At 50.1% G+C, this 18,457-nt stretch overlaps 1 protein-coding gene across 5 annotated transcripts in view; it reads right to left on the bottom strand.

Annotated features, from left to right (window-relative positions):
- The window catches only part of STK32B (serine/threonine kinase 32B), a 264,439-nt gene that overhangs the window by 44,578 nt on the left and 201,404 nt on the right, over positions 1–18,457 (bottom strand). For all 5 annotated transcript variants that reach the window (XM_081048922.1, XM_081048921.1, XM_081048925.1 and 2 more), the window contains exon 5: positions 3,781–3,818. In XM_081048922.1, the coding sequence (XP_080905048.1) occupies positions 3,781–3,818 (38 nt within the window). The remainder of the gene's footprint in view (positions 1–3,780; positions 3,819–18,457) is intronic.

Below are 18,457 nucleotides of genomic sequence, written 5' to 3'. Positions count from 1 at the left end.
ACTGGCCTCTTCTAGAGGACGGCACTGATTGCCACAGTTCTTCCCCCTCTCTATATCGTCCCTGTTGCCAGGTAACTTTGCAGTGCCCCGCCACTCTAGTTTGGGTCGTGTGACTTGCTTTGCCCAGTGGGATGGCAGCAATGGGACACGGATGGAGGCTACAGTAAATGGGCTTTCCCTGCTCTGGCTTCTGCTATCACCATTTGAGGCCATGCGGAGTAAGCTGTCACCTGGGGAGCCACAAGGGGCAGGGCAAGTCTCCCAGTCAAGCAGCCAAGGCTATGGTGTACCAGCTGACAGCCAGTCGACCCTCAGACAGGCAAGGGAACACAGCCAACATTACCAGGTACATGGCTGAGCCCACCTGACCTCAGTCTTAGGAGCAGGCCTTGCCTACAAACGCTTAATCCACAGACCTGGGAGCTAACCTGATGCTTCTTGTTTGTGCCATTGAAACCATGTGGCCATTCCTTACCCAGCCTTAATGCACCACCCTCCCCTCGATAGCTTAAACGCCCTGTTTCCTCCAGCTCTTTGCTCTCAGCCCCGAAGCACACTCAACTCTTCTCCCCACCCTCTCCTAGGACACTCTTATCTTCCTTCAACTCCCCTTTACCTCCAGGTTGGTCTCTCTCTGCTTTGCTGCTGGTGGAGAGACCCCATCTCAGAGCAGAAGGAAAGTGCCCCTGCTGGGGAAGAAAACCCAGCCTGCAGGGTCAGAGAGCAGAGCAGACCCTGGGCCAACAGAGAAGCTTCTGGGAGAGTCCTGGATTTTGGGTAAGCAGCAGGTTTTGAACATTAACAATAAAATACTAATGCGCTTATTTAATTATGTTTGTATTTCCCTGTAAACACGGCCAACCAACTTGTTCTCATTAAGAAAACACTTAATGAGACTGATGATCAGCCATTTCAAATAGCAGCACACAGTTGTCTGTGTTGTAAACTGTTTTGTAACACAGTCAACAAGGGGTTAGGGGCTCTAAGTACAGCGTATTTAGCGTATACTGTATTGTCTACAGTAGTCGTTACAGTAGTGACTACATATAGTGATGACTAGATTGTCTGTTTGAAATTTACTACGAGGGTCAATCTGAAATGCTCTCACCTCACACAACAAAAAGGGAACTATTTGAGGTGGCGCACATGTTAATTAACTTGATTGTAGTAATCATTTCACAATGCATATGCATATTAAATCATCATGTGGTACACCTTTAAAAGAATCACAGTGTACAACTTAAATATACAAAAACTTAAGTTCCCAATCACCCTTCAGTAAAGCTGGAGAAAAAAGGGCAACAATGACTAAGGAAAAAAATTAAAAACCTGATGAGCGTCTCTGGTCGTATAATAAATCAGGGAACGGAGGACGGCGGCCACTGGCTCCGTCCTCGTCCTCTCCTAGGGAAGGGGACTTGTGTTTTCTGAGAATTCCCTGCTCCTAAACTTGCTTTATGCACTGCCTGTAAAGGTACTCGTTGGATGTTAGGCAGGGGTGGGGGTATAAGCCATTTATTCCTTAGTATAAAATAGTGTACTCAGCATTCTGTCCCAATCCTGAGCAGAGACACTTGATGACATAGGAACTTAGAGAAGAGAAGGGAGGGCCCGTGGGGAGTGTGTGGGACGCTGCAGAGCCAGGAGGCAAGGTTAGGACCATGGGTAAGCCATGTGAGAGGTGGGGAAGGACGGGGAGCTCAGCGAGTGGGGAGGTGACCTGCAAGGAAAGTGACACAGGGCTGAGGTGAGAGGCTGAGAACAAGTGCAGGAAGGGAGGTGGGCGGGGATAGACAGAGACCCGAGCTCCAGAACAAGGAAGCGCTGTCTGCCCTGAGCACCTGTGACTTCGTGACTTCCGAACAGCAGCTTTGGGAGCCCTGTGGGTGGGCTCTGAGGAGCTCTGGCGTCAGTCAGGCTTGGGGTACCCCACAGGCTCTCTGAATCTCCTTTCCTCACAGATGAAATGGCTGAATTATTCCTATTACCTTGTGTTCCCGCCTTAAATTTGCTTCTGGGCAGCTGTCCGGAGTCTGCAAGGTCTTTGTTAAATGGTACCTCTCAGTTATTAGGGCAGGGCCCTGAGGATCCTGCCCAGAACCCGCCCTCGCCTTTCCAGACAGCTCTGCCAGGGGTCCTACATAACCCAGCCTGCGCCCCTTCTCACCTCCACTTCACCTGCTTCTATGATCTGACCTCGCCCTGCCCTGAGCCGAGAAGGGACTGGGAGAGACTGAGGAATGTACGTCCTTCCGGGCACCTTTTCTGTCATGGTGCCGCAGTGGCAGCTAACTTTCATTGTCTCGTCTTAGACCTTCACCACCCTGCAAGGCGGTATTACTTCTGTTTTACTGCTGGGAAGGCCAAGGCTCAGAGAGGTGAAGAGACTCCCTAACACACAGCCAGTTAGGGAGTCAGCTCAGCTCCACATCTGGGGATCCTGACTTTTACATACAAACTGGGGACCCTGATTTGCATCCTGAGCTCTGCCCAGTTCCCCTGGCATCTTCAGGCCAAACTTGACCTTCCACTCAGGAGCACAGAGATTTCAACCCACTGCCCCAAAGTACTCAGTTTGGTTTCAGCATCTGGCAGGAGATTTGAACCCAGATAGTCCCATCTACTACTCCTGCTCCCCCTCCCAATACCAAGGGGCTTACGCAACCAGACATGCCACCTGAGACACTTCAGCACATCTGGGGTCCTAGAGAGGCTTTGAGAAGGAGCCACGGCCTCAGCCTGCGGGGGTGGGGAGGGGGTCCGGAGGGGCTATGAGGAGGCAGCAGGCTCACCCCTGAACGACTCAGCAGCACCTCAGAAAAATCCCCAGCGCTCATTCCCGCCCACCCTCCTGAAAGCCCTTGGAGATGAACCCCTGAAGCAATCAGCGAATTTAGTCTTCAAGGCTGCTCTGATGGTTGGCTGTACAGCTGCCATTGGCATTGGCTGCAGGGAACTGTCAGGCCAGCCGAGCTGTGCCGTGCCGGGCCGGGCCTTAGACCTGTGGTCCTGACTTGGGGGGCATCACCTCCCTGGGGCTGACCCAGAACAGAGGCCCAGGCTCAGTGAAGCAGGACAGGGTCCAGCCTTGATTGTCACCAAGTCCCCCAGAGGAGTCCCGTAGACTAAAGCCAGAGAGCCACTGACATGGAGCCTTGCTTCTCAAAATGGACCGGTAAAGTCAGCCTCACCTGGGAGGTGTTAGAAATGCAGAATCTCAGGCCCATTTCAGACTGAATCAGTGTAACAAGATGGCCAGGCTCCACATGCACAAGAAAGCTTGAGAAGCCTGGCTGAGCGAGGTGGAGCGGGTTATCCATTATTGATTTCTGACTTGCCAACCATACACTATTCCATTTGGTCCCCAGGACAATATGAAAGGTGAGCACCATTTCCCCTGTTTTACAGAAAATGACACTGAAGCTGACAGGTGAGTGGCTTTTCTGAAGCTACAGCTTCACGGCTGGAGGAGCTGGGGTGGAAAACTCAGGGCTTTCCAACCCTCTAGCTCATCCCCGCCTCTGCCCTGTCGTCCTTAGCCCAGGACGTCAATCACCGTGTCTTCAGATATAAAACCTGCACATACGTTGGACTCGACCCACCAGGGCAGAACACCGACCAGAAATTTACACAGATGTCCATCCACCAAGGTCGAAATCAAAAAAGGCTTTCTAGTCAGTGTTAAAATCAACTCACCAGGCCCCCACCCTCCATCCTGCTTTCCCAGAGCCTCAAACCTCTCCCTGAAAGAGTCTCTGTAAGTATTCACGACAGGCTTACCGTGCTCATCCAGCAGTATGTTGTCTGGCTTGATGTCTCTGTAAGAGAAAACAAAGAAGCTGAAAATGTGATTCCTGGAGCCTATTGACAAGCACATGACAATGAACTTGGGGACAATGCCTGACAACACCCAGAGAGCTTGTCTCTCTCTCTCCCCTGGCTGAAGCCTCACAAGGAGCAGGGGAATAATTATTGTGATAACGGAAGTGCCCAAGTTCTTGCTTCTTTCAGTTTCCCGGAACTACAAGTAGATTGTGTGAATATTGTTTTCCCTGGGTTAGTCTTAACAATTTCTGGCCTCTGATCTCCCCAGAGTGACTGCTCGTTAATTATGTGGCCTCTGCCGGATATTGTAGACACTTCCCCTTCCTGAGGTAGCTTAGCCCTCCCACCTTGCTAGGTACAAATCCTCAAAGGTGTTATCATCTCCACTACAGAGAGGAGAACTGCGGCTCAGGGAGGGTCAGGGAGTTGTCCAGTCGGAGATAGGCCATACCCAGCCCTCAGCCAGCTTTTGTAGGGGTCTGCGCATAACAAGGGCTTTTGCATTTTTCAAGGTTGTAATCCCCTCCCCCCCCACCACATATACAGCAAAAACAAAAAGGAACATACAACAGAGATTAATGTGACTCTCATAGCCCCCAATACTTATTGTCTGGCTCTTCAGGGAGAAAGTGTGCTAATCCCTTTTTAGGATAATATAGTGAAACACACGCAGCAAAATCTGGGCTGGGAGTTTCTGGAAAGTTCTGTTCTACTACATCACCGTTATAGCAAAGGCCCCCCAACTCCAAGTTGTGCTTTTTAAAGGCAGGGGCTTTGCTTTCTTCGCCTCTGCACCCCTCAACTAGCACGATGCCCGTCACTAGTAGATACTATCAAAGAAAACCCAGAGCTGGACGGCAGTTAAAGTGGGAAAAACAGACTGTGCTCAGGACAATTGAAATAGTGGAGAAGAGACGTCAGCATAGAACAGGTTCAATCCCATTCAACGCACAAGTGGGAATTCATAGCCAAGGAGCGGGGGGGGGGGGGGGGGGGCGGGCAGGGGGGGGTCAGTGAATGGAAAATTACTAAGAGGAAACATCAAGGGTGATGGGGGATTCTGGCTAAACTGACCCAACGAGATTCTTGCTGAAGGTGGACCAGGGGATCAGACATCCCCTGGGTGGGCAGGCGTGAGGAGCCCGATCAGGTGTGGAGGATGGCTAAACTGACTTAGCAGGTTCTTGTTAAAACTGGACAATGCAGAGACCAACAGGGAAGCCGAAAGTTGAGGCCTAGTTGCAACAGAATTCAGAGGGGACTGAGTAGAGTTTGGTGGAGGAAAGAATGTTGGTCAACACACAGGGGACGCAGTGAGGGAGGGATGGAGAAATAGGTGTAAAAGCAGCACAGCCTTTGAGAAACTTGGCTGATATCCTGAGCCCCCACTTGCTTATCACGAACATGCATACACGTCCAGAGTGCGATATGAAACCATTGATTTTAGAAATGTGAGCCCCATTCACTCATTTATGATAAATGTCAAATCCTCTGAGACTAACGACGGCTTTCTTCCAAATAGAAAGCAATTGTTTCTGGTTTATCAAATAGCAATTCTACCTGAAAGCACACTGTGGTTATTTGTAATAACATGAGGCAATGTTTATGGCTTTGGGAATGAAAGAAACACTCAGCCTATATACTTAAATTTTCATTTTCATTAGGAATTTTGGAGCCCATAAATATTGACAAGCATGAAGCAAATGGACCCCACCGCCAAGTGCACAAATCATCCACGGTGAACAGAGAGACGGATTATTAGTGGAGTCCCCATGGGGAGAACTTGAGAACTTACAAAATTAAAACAAAAGGCAGAAGACCCAGAGTCAAGTGCTTGTGGATTAAATCAGCAAACACTGGTTCCTCTCCAGGGCATGTCCCAGTAGGGTTCTCAAGAAAAGGTGAGAAAAGGGAGAATAAATAATTATCAAAAATGAAAAGAAGCAGCGAATGTTAAAGGATATCCCGTATCACTAGCACTGAGATGACCTTATTGGGGTGTGGGGGTCACAGAGGGGGTGGCTGTGGCCTAGGAAGCAAGAACCCGAAATACTTGCAAGGGCCACAGCCTGGACTGCTGCCTGCATTGATGCTCAAAGTGCCCTGTCTCAGGGTTTCTGCCTGTCCCTCTTCCCTTCTGACTCTCCTCTCTCCTTTATCCCCCTCCTTCTGCCCTCCCTCCTTCTTCTTCCTCCATCTCCTTCCTTTTCCTTCCGTGAATATTTCTCAAATGCCTCGCCTGGGCAGGTCTGGGCAGAGAGCTTTCTGAAGCTCAGAATCAGTGGGACAGGGAGACACGCAGGCTGGGTGCCATCTGGTGAAGTGGCACAGATGCCAGTGCGTCGTGGAGCCCAGGAGAAGATGGGACAAGGGCAGCTGGAGAAGGAATGGCCAGAGTCCACTCGGACCTGTAGGGACCAGGGTGCCAGAGCCAATAAAGGGTGGGGAAAGTGGCAGACCTAAGGCGAGGTGACCTGGTTAGTGGGGTGAATGGGGTCCTCCTCAGAACTCCGTCTACCCAGGACTTCGTAGTGGGACCTTCTTTGGAAATAAGGCCTTTGCACATGGAGGTCAGGAAGGATCTCAGATGAAATCAGCCTGGGTTTAGGGTGGGTCCTACATCCAATGACCGGAGTCTTTATAAGAGGAAGGAGATGGAGATTTGGACACACAGACACAAAGGAAAGAAGGCGGCCTTGTGAAGACAGACACAGAGACTGGAGTGATGGGGCCACAAGCCACCGGGAACCAGGAGCCACCAGAAGCTGGAGGAGGCAGGAAAGGATTTTCCCCGGGGCCTCTGGAGCATGGCCCTGTTGGCACCTTAATTTCAGGCTTCTGGCCAGAACTGTGAGATAATAAATCTGTGTGGTGTGAAGCCACTGGTTTTATGGTAATTTGCTGCGGCAGCCACGAGAAGCGACCACACCTGACAGAGCAGAAGGAGAGCTGATGAAGAAGGTGGGCAAGTCTCCACTGGCAGCCAAGGTCCCCTACTGACCATGCTGTGACCTGCATCTACATCTGAAAGGACCCCGTCTCTGACATTATGAGGACCAAACAGAATCACCGATGTGAAGGGCTTGGTAAACTAGACCCCACGCTCCAGGCCATCCTGCTCAGGGGCAGACTGCCAGGGTTCCCATGCCAGTGCCCCTCCCACTACGGGGAGCCCTGCCTGTGCTTCCATTTCCTTTGGGGTACAGATTAATATCTGATACGCAAACGTGTTTCCTCTGTGTTGGCTCAGTACGGAGTGGAATCAGTGATTCTCAAGCTTATAGGGTGTCCTCTCTGGGATCACTGGGGAGACAGCAGGGAACAAGACAGACCCAGTCAGATGGAGCGTGTGTTCTAAGAGCGGAGACCGGCCAAAAAGCATGCGAATAAATGACGTAGTCACAAGTGGGGATAAGTGCTTGGAGGGTCTAGGAAAGAGAACAACAGAGGGTCCTCATTGGGTAGGTGGTCAGGGAAGGACTTTCAGAAGCTGTGACATTGGGCTGACCTCTGAATGACAAGAAAGAGTCCAGCAGGCACAACCCTGGGAGAATGTCATTTTGCAGATGAGGGAACAGAAGGCCGAGAGGGCAAATGATCTGACCCTTTGACATTCATCATTATTCAGCTTCAGCTTCAGTGGTCAGGCATCTAACGATGTAGTACATTGTTTTGCACACCTGAAACTAATTGATAAAAAAAAGCTTGATTAGAAGATGCTCAACTCAAAAACACAGAAAAAAGATCTGCCCTGTGATGTGCTTCTAGCAGAGGGCACGTGACGACAGTGCTGAGTGTCACCTCCACTCCATAATTACCTTACGCAAGGCTCCGTCTTAGAGTGGAGTGAGGCACCCTCCCTTGCTGCCTTTGAAGGCTGAGCTGCCATGGTGAACAGGCCACATGGCAGAGACTGCAGGTGCCTCTAGGAGTCAAAGAAAAGGGGACCTCCGTCCCACAGGACTGAATTCTGCCGACAACCATGACAGCTTAGAAGAGGGCCAGGAAGGTCCAGAAAGGAATGAAGCCCAGTGGGCAACTGGATTGCAGCCTTGGGACACCCTAAGCGGAGGAGGCAGCTATGCTGGCTGTGCCCAGCCTCCTGACCCATGGAAACGTGTGAGAAAATAAATCAGTTGTCTTTAGCTGCGAAGCTAGTGGTTATTTGTTAGGCAGCCATAGAAAACTGACACACCAGCTAGATGACCTTGGGCCACCTACTTTCAGCCTCCTTCTCCTCGTCTGGAAAATGGGAATAGTTGCCCCTACCTGCTTGCTGCCGGGAATACATATGATGAGATGCTGTTTCTACGAGGCTTAGTACAGTTCCCAGCGTATGAGAAGAGCTGAAATAAATGAGGTGAGGTTACTATCACTGCTCTTTCCGAGGGCCCAGGGGGGACTCAGGGACGGATTCCTGAGCCTTTAGCAAAATGAATTAGACCTCTTTCATGGGAGACTCACCAGGCAGACTCCTGCCAAGCCATCCGGAGAAGATGGAGAGCCTGAGTCACTTGGGATTTAATAAGAATACCACTTGAAGGCAAAGCGTCTTATCAGGGCCTTTCGGCCGGTTTCAGGACCATTTCCTTCAGTTCTATTTTTCACGTTGATATTATCATGGCTACAGTGCGTCATGCTGCTGCAAATGGGCTTGTCCGTCCAGAAAGGGCATGAGAAGTATTGAGCGGATGGGAAAGGCTGGGACGATGTTTTCTGAGGACAGGTCCATCATTTCAGAGCTGGGCAAAATGACTCTTTGATGGAAAAAAATGTATGCAAGGCTATAAAACTTGCCCTTGAATTATTCCCGAGCCCCAAATAAAACAAAGCACGAAATGTCAGCTGGGCTATTGTAAAAAAAAAAAAAAAATACAGCACAAAAATGGCTCTGATCCAGACTGCAAATCAGGATCGTGAGGCTATTTCTGCATGTGTCCCTTTGCAGGGTTTCCTGAGTGTTCCATGCTGACAATCTTATATTTCAGGACTGAGGCTGAGCTAACAGAATGGCACTGGGGACGATGACCGGAGGCATGTGTAGACTGGCTTGGTGGGTCTGACCTTGGCTGTTGACCTCTGTCTTAGGCAGCTTGGACGGGGCCTCGCAGCCATCCACCAGCAAGCTGATATGGGACAGGAAGCTAGTGAACTTGGCTCTCACCGTTTGGAAACTCTCACCATACTGGCATGGACTGTTCTTCTAGAAACGGGGCAACAGTGATGAAACCATACATCATTGCTACCCTTTAAGTATGATTCCGTTCTCCTCTCCTGTTTCCTGTGGAGAGCAGGGACCATGTACTAACCCCCGTTCCCGACATGCTGCCCTCATGTCAATAGCGGTACTGGTAGGTAATATGAACAGCTAACCTTTATTGAACGCTTGTTACGTACCTGGCACAATTTTGAGTAAGTTACATGGATTTAATATGTAGTGTGGCTACTCCGTATCAGGTGCTATGGCAGCACTTTCTATGTCACCTTACTTAATTGTGACACAGCTCTTAGAGACAGGTATCATTACTCCTAGTTTACTGATGAAGAAACAGCTGTTCACTGAGGGTCCAAGGTCACTCTAGTAGACAAGACCCGCCCTCACGTTGCCTGTCACCAGAGCAGTGTTCTCTGTCTGGGAAAAAAACTCAAGAAGAAAAATGAATTAGAATTCCCTGAATCCAGACCAGGCACTAACAATTCAAGGAACGAGCTTACAGTAAATATCTGATTTGACAAATAAAATTATGTTGTTTGTATTTCAGGATACATTTCTTTATTACAACACTCACCCATAAGGTTGCTGTTCCTTTTTTTAATATGACCCGAATGGCTTTGCAAAGCATAAATCTGACCCTGTCCCTTCTTATTAAATCCTTTTCGTGGCCCCCTGGTACCTACAGCGCTGGTGGCCAGACTCTGGGATTCCATGTCCTAATATTATCTCAAAAATAAAAAGCAAAGACTGAGACGTCGTTGTTAACCTTCACATCTACCAACTGAGGGCATCAAAGAAAAGTACCAAGCAGTGGCACTGTACTTGTCCAGAAAGAGGGAAAGAGATGCCACTTTAACCCAGGAGAGGCATAAGGACATCATTTCAGAATAAGGCACAGTTGTCACAGGCCGCAGGTCCGTTCCTGGACAAGGGTTTAGACAGCACTGACCAAAGGCCAGAGTCCAGAGTCCTTGGGTTGGGGCTTTTGCTCATCTGGCCAGTCAGCCTGGCATCCCTGCACCCTCAGGTTCTCCGGTGCCCCAGCTTTCCCTCTCTCAGCGTGATGCCCTCCTCCCTATAAATCCCCAGACACAGGCTTTAGGGCACAGCTCAGTTGCAATGTCCTCCCGGAATGCTGCCGTAGGTTGAATAGTGTCTACCTGGTACCTGTGAATGGAATGTCATTTGGAAATGGTGGCTTTGCAGAGGCTATTAAGTTAAGACAAGGTTATACTGGATTAGGGTGAGCCCTACATGCAACGGTGTCCTCATAATAAGAGGGAAGAGACAGCAATCCACCTAGACAGAGGCAGAGACGCATCTACAAGCCAAGGACCGGCCCGAGGCACCAGAAGCCACGAGAGAAGTTTGGGATGGATTCTTACCCAGAGCTCCCGGAAGGAACCAAACATGCCAACCTCTTGATTCCCGACCCCTGAACTGTAAGAGGATAAATGTGTGTTGCTTTAGGCCACCCAGTTTGTGGTACTTAAGTCCCAACGCTGGCCCGGTGGCCCCTCTCTGCTTCCCTCGTCCCAGCCTGACGGCGTAGCCCCACCTGGTTCATTTCCTCACCTCTGATTGCTCCCGACAACTCCGCATGTGCTTCTTTATCTATCCTCATACATCCCGGATGAGTGGCCTGTGGCTGCTGTCACGAGTTACACAAACTCAGTGACCCCAAACAACACGGATTTGTCCTCTTACAGTTCTGGAGGCCAGAAGTCCGAAACAAGTCTTCAGGGGTTAAAATCAAGTATCAACAAAGCTGAGTTCCTTCTGAGGCTCCCAGACTTTTCAGCATCTAGAGGTGGCCGCATTCCTTCTCTGGCCCCTTCCGCACATCAACACAACCTCCTGTCTCCGTAGTCACACCTCCTACTACTGACTCCGGCACTCTGGCCTCTGTCTTATAAGAACACCTGTGGTTATACTGGGGCTTCCTCGGTAATTCAGGACCATTTCCATCTCACTATCCTTGGTCACACATGCCAAGTCCCCTTTGCTGTGTAACATACATGGTCACAGGTTTTGGGGGATTAGAATGTGGCACCTTTGGGGGGCCATTATTCAGTCTACACTGTGTCCCCCACAAATTCCTATGTTGAAGCCCTAACCCCCAGGACCTCAGAATGTGACTACATTTTGAGACACGGTCTTAAAAGAGGCACTTATGTTAAAATGAGACATTAGGGTGGGTCTTGATCCAATCTGACTGGAGTCCTTATGAGATTAGGACACAGACACACAGAGAGGGACGGCCATGTGAGGACACAGGGAGAAGACGGCCATCCACACACCAGGGAGAGAGGCCTCAAGAGAAAGCAACCCTCTGACACTTTCATCTTGGACTTCTAGCCTTCAGAACTGGGAGAAAATACATTTCTGTTGTTTAGTCCCCCAGCCTGTGGTATTTGGTTATGGTGGCCTGAGCAAACTCATAAAGGCAGGCAATATTACAATCCCTGTTTTATTGGACAATAAGAGTGACGCTGAGCACAGTTTAACACTTCCTGAGGTCACAGAGTCAGTCCATTGTAGAGTCAGGATGTACCAGTTAGAGACCTATGACTTGATCTAAAGACCTGGGAGCCATTTTTCAAACATATGCACATCTACCGTGTTTCCCCGAAAATAAGACCTAGCCGGACAATCAGCTCTAATGCATCTTTTGGAGCAAAAATTAATATAAGAGCCAGTCTTATACTGTATTATTTTACATATTATATTATGTTATATTATATTATACCCGGTCTTATCATAAAATAAGACCCGGTCTTATATTAATTTTTGCTCCAAAAGACACATTAGAGTTGATCGTCTGGCTTATTTTTGGGGAAATAAGGTCTTATTAAAACCAGGTCTTATTTTCGAGGACACACAGTAGTCAGGCAGTTCTGTCTTGCATCCAGCTGAAAACACCATGCTGCAACTCAACCCATCCTTTTCTCGCTTTATTCTTCGGGAGAAGAAGTGCAGCCGGGCCAGCCATGCTTGGGGGCTGTTGGTTTATCTTTAATCCGGCAAAGAACAAACATCAGCATGGTTGACACTGGTTAATAACGTCCAAAAGCTGTGCCACTCCATGGGGCCTGGATGGAAACTTGGTTACTAAGGCAATTGCATCCAGCTAATTACTCTGAAGTCTCTCTCATGGAGACTACGAAGCTTTCAGGATTCACAAACATGTTCGAGGAGGCACTGTGATCAATTGCTTCCTTCATGGATGGGTGAGCCCAACAACACCCCACCCTGGACACAGTGAGGGGGTCACCTTCCCGGGCAGGTCAGGAAAGGTCCGGGAACCCCTCACAGACCCACCCTGTTCACTGTTACTTCATTCTACTTGCTCTTAGAGCACTGGATTGCCACGGTCTGTCCCTGAGCCATCCCGCTCTGCAGTAGCCATTGCACAGCATATGGGAAACAGTAAAAGCGCGTGGAGGGATAGGATGCTTGCCCATGGCCCTGCGCTGACTGCAAGCCATCTGTGACAATGGATAAAACGTGAAAGACCTTCACACACGAACACTAGTTCAAATCTTTACTACTGCCTGGGTCTCAGTTTTCATCTGTACAATGGGCATAAAATGAAATCATGTACACAAAGAACTTAGCTCAGTTCCAAGCATATAGTAGACGCTTGATAAATGGGGATTATCTCCCCCCATCCCACCTAACCCATCTCTACTTAGCAGGGAATTCAGAGGGAACAGGATGTGGCAGAAAGAAAGACGGAGGAGCCGACCCCCAAACGAATATGATCATCTCCCATATTCATGCAGTTGTCCAGTTCACAAAACCCCTTTCCATATTGCAATTCATTTAATCCGCCTAACAGCCTTGGAGAACCAGCATTAAGTTCTTTTTATGAATAAGGAAACTGAAGCCTAAAGGGGTGAAGTGACTTGCCCATGGTCACAGTTACAAAGTGGCAGCGGCGAGATCTGCACCCAGTACCCTGGCGCCCATCTAGCGCTCTCTCCATCCCACTTCCCGGGTGGGGCAGAGATGGAAGCGGGCAGAGCCACTCAGCCCACCTGTGCTGCCCGCCCCTGGCCCCTGCGTCCTGGCCCCTGCGTCCAGGCCCCTGCTGTGCGTGCTGTCCCGGGGCGGGGAGCTCCCCCCCCACCTCGGTTCCGCCTGGTCCTCTGGGGCTTATGCAGCTGTCAGCTCCGACCGCCGTCCCTCTGAGAAGCCCTGGATGGACCAGGTCACCGTCCTGCGTTATCTCGTTCCCGGCTCTTCACTGTCACAATCCGTATGCCAGCTCACTGGCACCCACACGCCAAAGGTGTCACCACCTCTTCCCCGGCCTGTCAGGTCGTATTCCCGACTCCTCCAAGCCAAAATTCTGTGGTCGCTCACCGGGGGTCGCTCTGTCCCCACACCCTCAGTTCTCTTGCCCATCTGCCCGACGAAACCCAACCCTTGGAAGTTCTCCTTCCTGATGACTAGCTACAGGTGCATGGAGGAACACGCGACGCCACCATCAGTGTCCCTCTACGTCCTGATCACGTCCATCCCGACTACGGCCTCCCCCCCCCCTTGGTCCTCATCATCGCAGCTGCCAGAGGGGGCGCTTTCTGCTCACAACCCTCCCGCGATTGCACAGGAGGACCCACCTCCCCTCCCCTCACTCACTGGCGTGGCCACGCTGCCCAGCCACGCTGAGCAAGGCCCCACCCATGGCCTCTGCCCCGGGGTCCCTCCTGGAAGGCCCCTTCCTTGTGTCCCATGCGACTCCCTGCCTGTCTCCTGCTGAGCACCCCGCTCCCTAGTGCTCCCTATTTCTCACCCTCCTTTATTTCTCGCCAGACCCTTCTCCCCATCTGACAATTTCCTTATTGATTTGTTCTTGGTCCTCTTTCCCGATTATGACGCAAAGCCCACGACAGCAGGGACGTTTTTCCCCCAAAGCTGTATCACCAGGACCTAGAACAGTGTGTCTACAGAAAGAAAGGCACTCAGTCAATAGTCGTTTGGATAGTTGGAGCATGAAAGGCCCAGCACGCAGGCCCACCTGCCTCTGCGGCTTCCTCTCCATCCGTCTCTCAGCATTGGGCCAGTCTAGTGGCTTCAGCAACAAGCGTCCCTAATGAGCCACGTGGCATCCCAGGCCCCACCCCAGACCAGCCACAGCCTCAGACTCTGTGGGCTAGGCCTGGGAACCCGCATTTCGACAAGTGCCAGTGGGAGCCCTGCTCTGCTTATGGGGCAAGACACATATCTGAATTGGCTCCCAATGGGAGGCTGCATTTGGGAGAGGATTTGGGGGGGGCGGGGAACTCAGCCTCTGGCACACAGACATAGTTTCATTAAAATGCAGGGCCCGGTGGTGGGCTCTGACTCCTCTGGGAACCAGTTAGCATGATTTTGTTATAGCTGCCCAGTCCCTGGGCCCATATAGTTTGATTGGTGTGATGGGGTAGGGAAGAATCACGTCTTGACTGGCAGCAGGGGAGTGAGACAAGCGGGAGAGAGACAGGTGGGTTCTACTTTAGCAAAGGTCAAAAGCAACCAGACACTGCAGCCACCTATCAGGGGGCAAAGGAAATAAGCAAACAGCACTGACACCCACCTACCCATGGCTGATGGCAGGGCACAGGGTAGAAACACGGTATGAGGGAGTTCCCTTCCCTGATTTCACTGGGAATGTGGGGACCCTGCTTAGAAAGTAGTCTGCGTGGAGCATTACAGTGAATTCATATTTTAAGAATTACTATTTTTAGAGCCCAATCTCTATGAGTATTTTGTCCAAGGGGGCATGTTGCCAAAATGTTTAAGAGTTCCAGAGTCCCAGACTGTCAACACTAGAAGGGACTTTAAGTCTACCTAAAACAGACGATTCCTGGGTAGCCTAACCTCTCTGAACCTCAGTTTCCTTATCTGTAAAGATGGAAGGGTGGGGGTGGAGAGTGGAGGGTGGAGAGCTGGGGATGGGGGGTGGAGAGTGGAGGGTAGAGGGGTGGAGAGTGGAGGGTGGAGGGGTGCGGGGTGGGGGATGGAGAATGGAGAGTGGAGGCCAAGGGTGGAGGGATAGCTGCAGACTGATCAACAACTTGAAAATGGGCTGAATATTCCATGGGGGCCTCTGCTTCCTCCAGTCTCCTTTTCATCAACCTGAAGCTGACAAATGGCCACATTTGTGACAGTTCCCAGGGATCTGTATGCCCTTATGGAGGAGAAAAGAAACAAATCTCTCTAAGTGTCGGCCTTTCTAAGACAAGTAGGGTCCCTGGCTCCTGGGTCTTGTCAGTGCTTTGAGTAAATCCCTCTCTGTTTTGGTCTGACAGATGGCAGACAGGGAGCAATGAAACAGAAAGGAGAGAGGGAAGAAGGAGAGAGAGGGAGGGGAGCGGAGAAAAGGAAGGTCTGAGTCATAAGTGGTGGCCCAGTCCTGACCGCCTTCTCCTGACATACAGCCACATCGTAGCAGTCAGGCCAAGGGCAACACCAGGCGTGGCACTGAGGTGGCCTGACCATCCCATGGAGATATCAGTCTACAGGCTCTCACTGTCTGATGTTCCACTGTGGGCCCTTCCCACCTCGGACCAATCAACCAGCCTTTTACTATCACCTTCTCCAATATCAGCGGACACTCATCAATGACCAGCAGTCACGTGAGGAAAACCTTGAAAATGAAATAAGAGATGAAATCAGTAGACAAAAGGACCTCAGAGGAAACAGGAACAAATGCAGGGAAGAGGAAACTTCGAGATAATAATTAATTTCCTCAGAGAGGCAGAAGATATTATGCCCATACATCACAAGATGCTATGAAAAGGGAACAATCAAAGTAAGAAAGAGTGCTCAGAAATCAAACCTCTGAGAACTGGAACAAACATCAATAGAAGGGGTTGAAAGATGAAGTCAAGGACATTTCCCAGAAAGCAGAATGAAAAGTCCCAGGGATGGAAAAGAAGAAAAACACAAGAAACAGTGGGGATCATTCTAGCAAGTCCAACATCCAAATAATAGGAGTTCCAGAAAGAGAGGATGGAAAAAGCAGAAGGATTGTGTTTTCCTGGGAAGGAGGCGCTGGGGACGGGCCTGGCCGGGGAACCTGGGTGTGAGAGGCACAGTGGGGAAGGGGGAAGGAGGTGTCCTGTGAAATTGTAAATAATTTACAGTTAAGGACAAGAAGTCTGATGGGAGCAGAGACAGTGTGGGCCGTGAGGGTGGACAAGCAGACGGAGAGATGGCGGCAGGGGTGAGGACAAGGTGGGACCAGCACCCCAATTTCACAAGTGACATTGTGAGACCATGTGTTTAGGAGGCACACATGACCTTGTTCTGCCGCACTGGATCATGGGATGAGAAAGTTCTCTAGAAACTCTCCTTCAGTCCTTCTAACTAGGTCACAGAGGCCTTTCAGCTGGATCCCCGTATGTCTGTAACATGGGACACTTGCTAATCTCCAAAGCTGTCCCCCCCCAGAAAGCTTTTCCTGGCTCCAGGGGCTGACCCCACTGCTGTTCCAATCCCATCTGCCAATGGGTGTGAACAAAATGCTTGCCTTCTGGTCAGTACTCTGTGGACCTCAGATGAGTGAAATGGGGACTCACCATGCAGACCGTGGGTCTGTGTCTCGAAGGGGTTCAGCTGTGCTAAGCCCAGTCTGCAGCTTTATTGGGCTCATGGCAGAAAACAGCGTTCGTGTTCCGTAGCATGAAATGCCTTACAAAAATCAATCTGAATTCAGGAAGAGCTGGAAATATGAGTCTGATAGACTCCCCTTCTCCTGCTGAGGCCTTGAGCTCAAAGTGTAGAGATGCAGTTATTATTGTAATGATAGGAGTGAAGCTGAAATCTTATTAAATAGTCTATTGACCCAGAAAAAAAATGAGAGCAGAGCTGTCATCTTCTCCTTTTTAAATATTCTGAATTTTTTGGTCTAGCATAGGATGAAACATTAGATTAATGACAATTTCCTTGGTAGGACGCCAATATAGAATAGTCCTGATGATGTCTGAAAGGCAGAAGAACAGCTCAGGGGAGTGAGGCACCACGATTCCTCGCCTGCCTGAAGCTTCAAGGCTCCTGCAAAAAGAATGGACGGCACCATGGTGTTTTTAGTAAATTAACAAAGTCCACACACAACCCAGCTGGATGGAAGTGGCAGGACCCAGGGGAGTACCAGGGCTGTGGCAACTTCCAAGAGTGGCTGCTCCTACCTTACTCATTAATCAGAAAGCGCCAGAATCCACACCCTACCCTCTGCTTCCATACTTCCTGTTCCTTGCCAATCCTTTGTCTTTCCTTCCTCAAATGTAAACCCTTCTGACTACTGAAGCTCCTCTCTCACGGGATTGGTCGATTGTTGGCCCATGTGATCATGCTCTCATTCTGGATCATCGGCGAGGCTGTTTGCCTGTCTGCAGGAGCGAGTGGGGTCAATGCAGCCCCCGTCCCAGCCTGGGTCCACGGGTAGAGAGAAGTGGCTTGTGTCCCTGGAGCACCTCTGAATCACGGGGATGAGTGGTCTCTCACTGGCCATGGGTGAAGGCATCTCCCATGTCTTAGAAAAAGTCCCTGTGTTACTTTTCTCACTTTGTTTAGTTCCAGGGAGAACTGTGAGCCCGTTTCTGGGGATAAGGGTATTTTCTCTTTTTCTTCTGAAACTGAAATCTCAACATGGAGGGGAGGACAAGGGCAGTGCCCTGGCACTGCCTCGGCAGATGTTGTTTTAAACTCCTTCCACCACTTACTCTCTTCACAACCTTCTGGAAACTATCTAACCTCAGTAGGCCTCAACGCTTATGGCCGCACAACGCAATGGGAGGGGGTGGGCCATGGCGCCTACAGACCCGGAGCTTGTGAACATTGAAGGAGATGGTGCAGGAAACGTACCTAATGGAACCAGGTAACACGTTAGATGTGCAATGGCAGCTATCATTTGGGCCACTCCCCATAGTGGTCACTCCACTTCACTTTCCCAACTGAGTAGTCCAGGAATTTGGCATCAACTTCCACAAACGCAAGTCTAGCTATGTGAAATGTCAGGCTCTTCTGTTCAATGCGAAACATCACAAAAAGGCCACCACAAAATCAGGTTCATCTGATGCTACGTGAATCGCCACCTGGGCGAGGTGACTAGGCCATTCATGCCTCCTGCCCCGTTGGTGGGACTAGTGTGCAAGTTTCCTTTTCTCAAAATGCACCTCCCAGGCCCTGAGTATCTTCTACATGATTTCACCTCGTCTCTACCATCAGCTTGGGAGTGACGCATACTGACCTGATTTTAAAGATAAAGGAAATAAGAACTGAAAAGATTAAGCTTGTTCCTATGACTCAGACAGCAAGAGGCACAGCCAGGCTCCAAACTCAGTTCTGTTTAATAAATATTTCAGTCTGTGTTCTCTGCCTCGTCAAACCCTTCAAGAAGGTAAGAGGTAGGGAAATGCAACAAATGGG

The sequence above is a fragment of the Rhinolophus hipposideros genome, assembly GCF_964194185.1.
Source record: "Rhinolophus hipposideros genome assembly, chromosome: 1".
Taxonomy (NCBI): domain Eukaryota; kingdom Metazoa; phylum Chordata; class Mammalia; order Chiroptera; family Rhinolophidae; genus Rhinolophus; species Rhinolophus hipposideros.
This window is presented reverse-complemented; position numbering and strand designations above follow the sequence as displayed.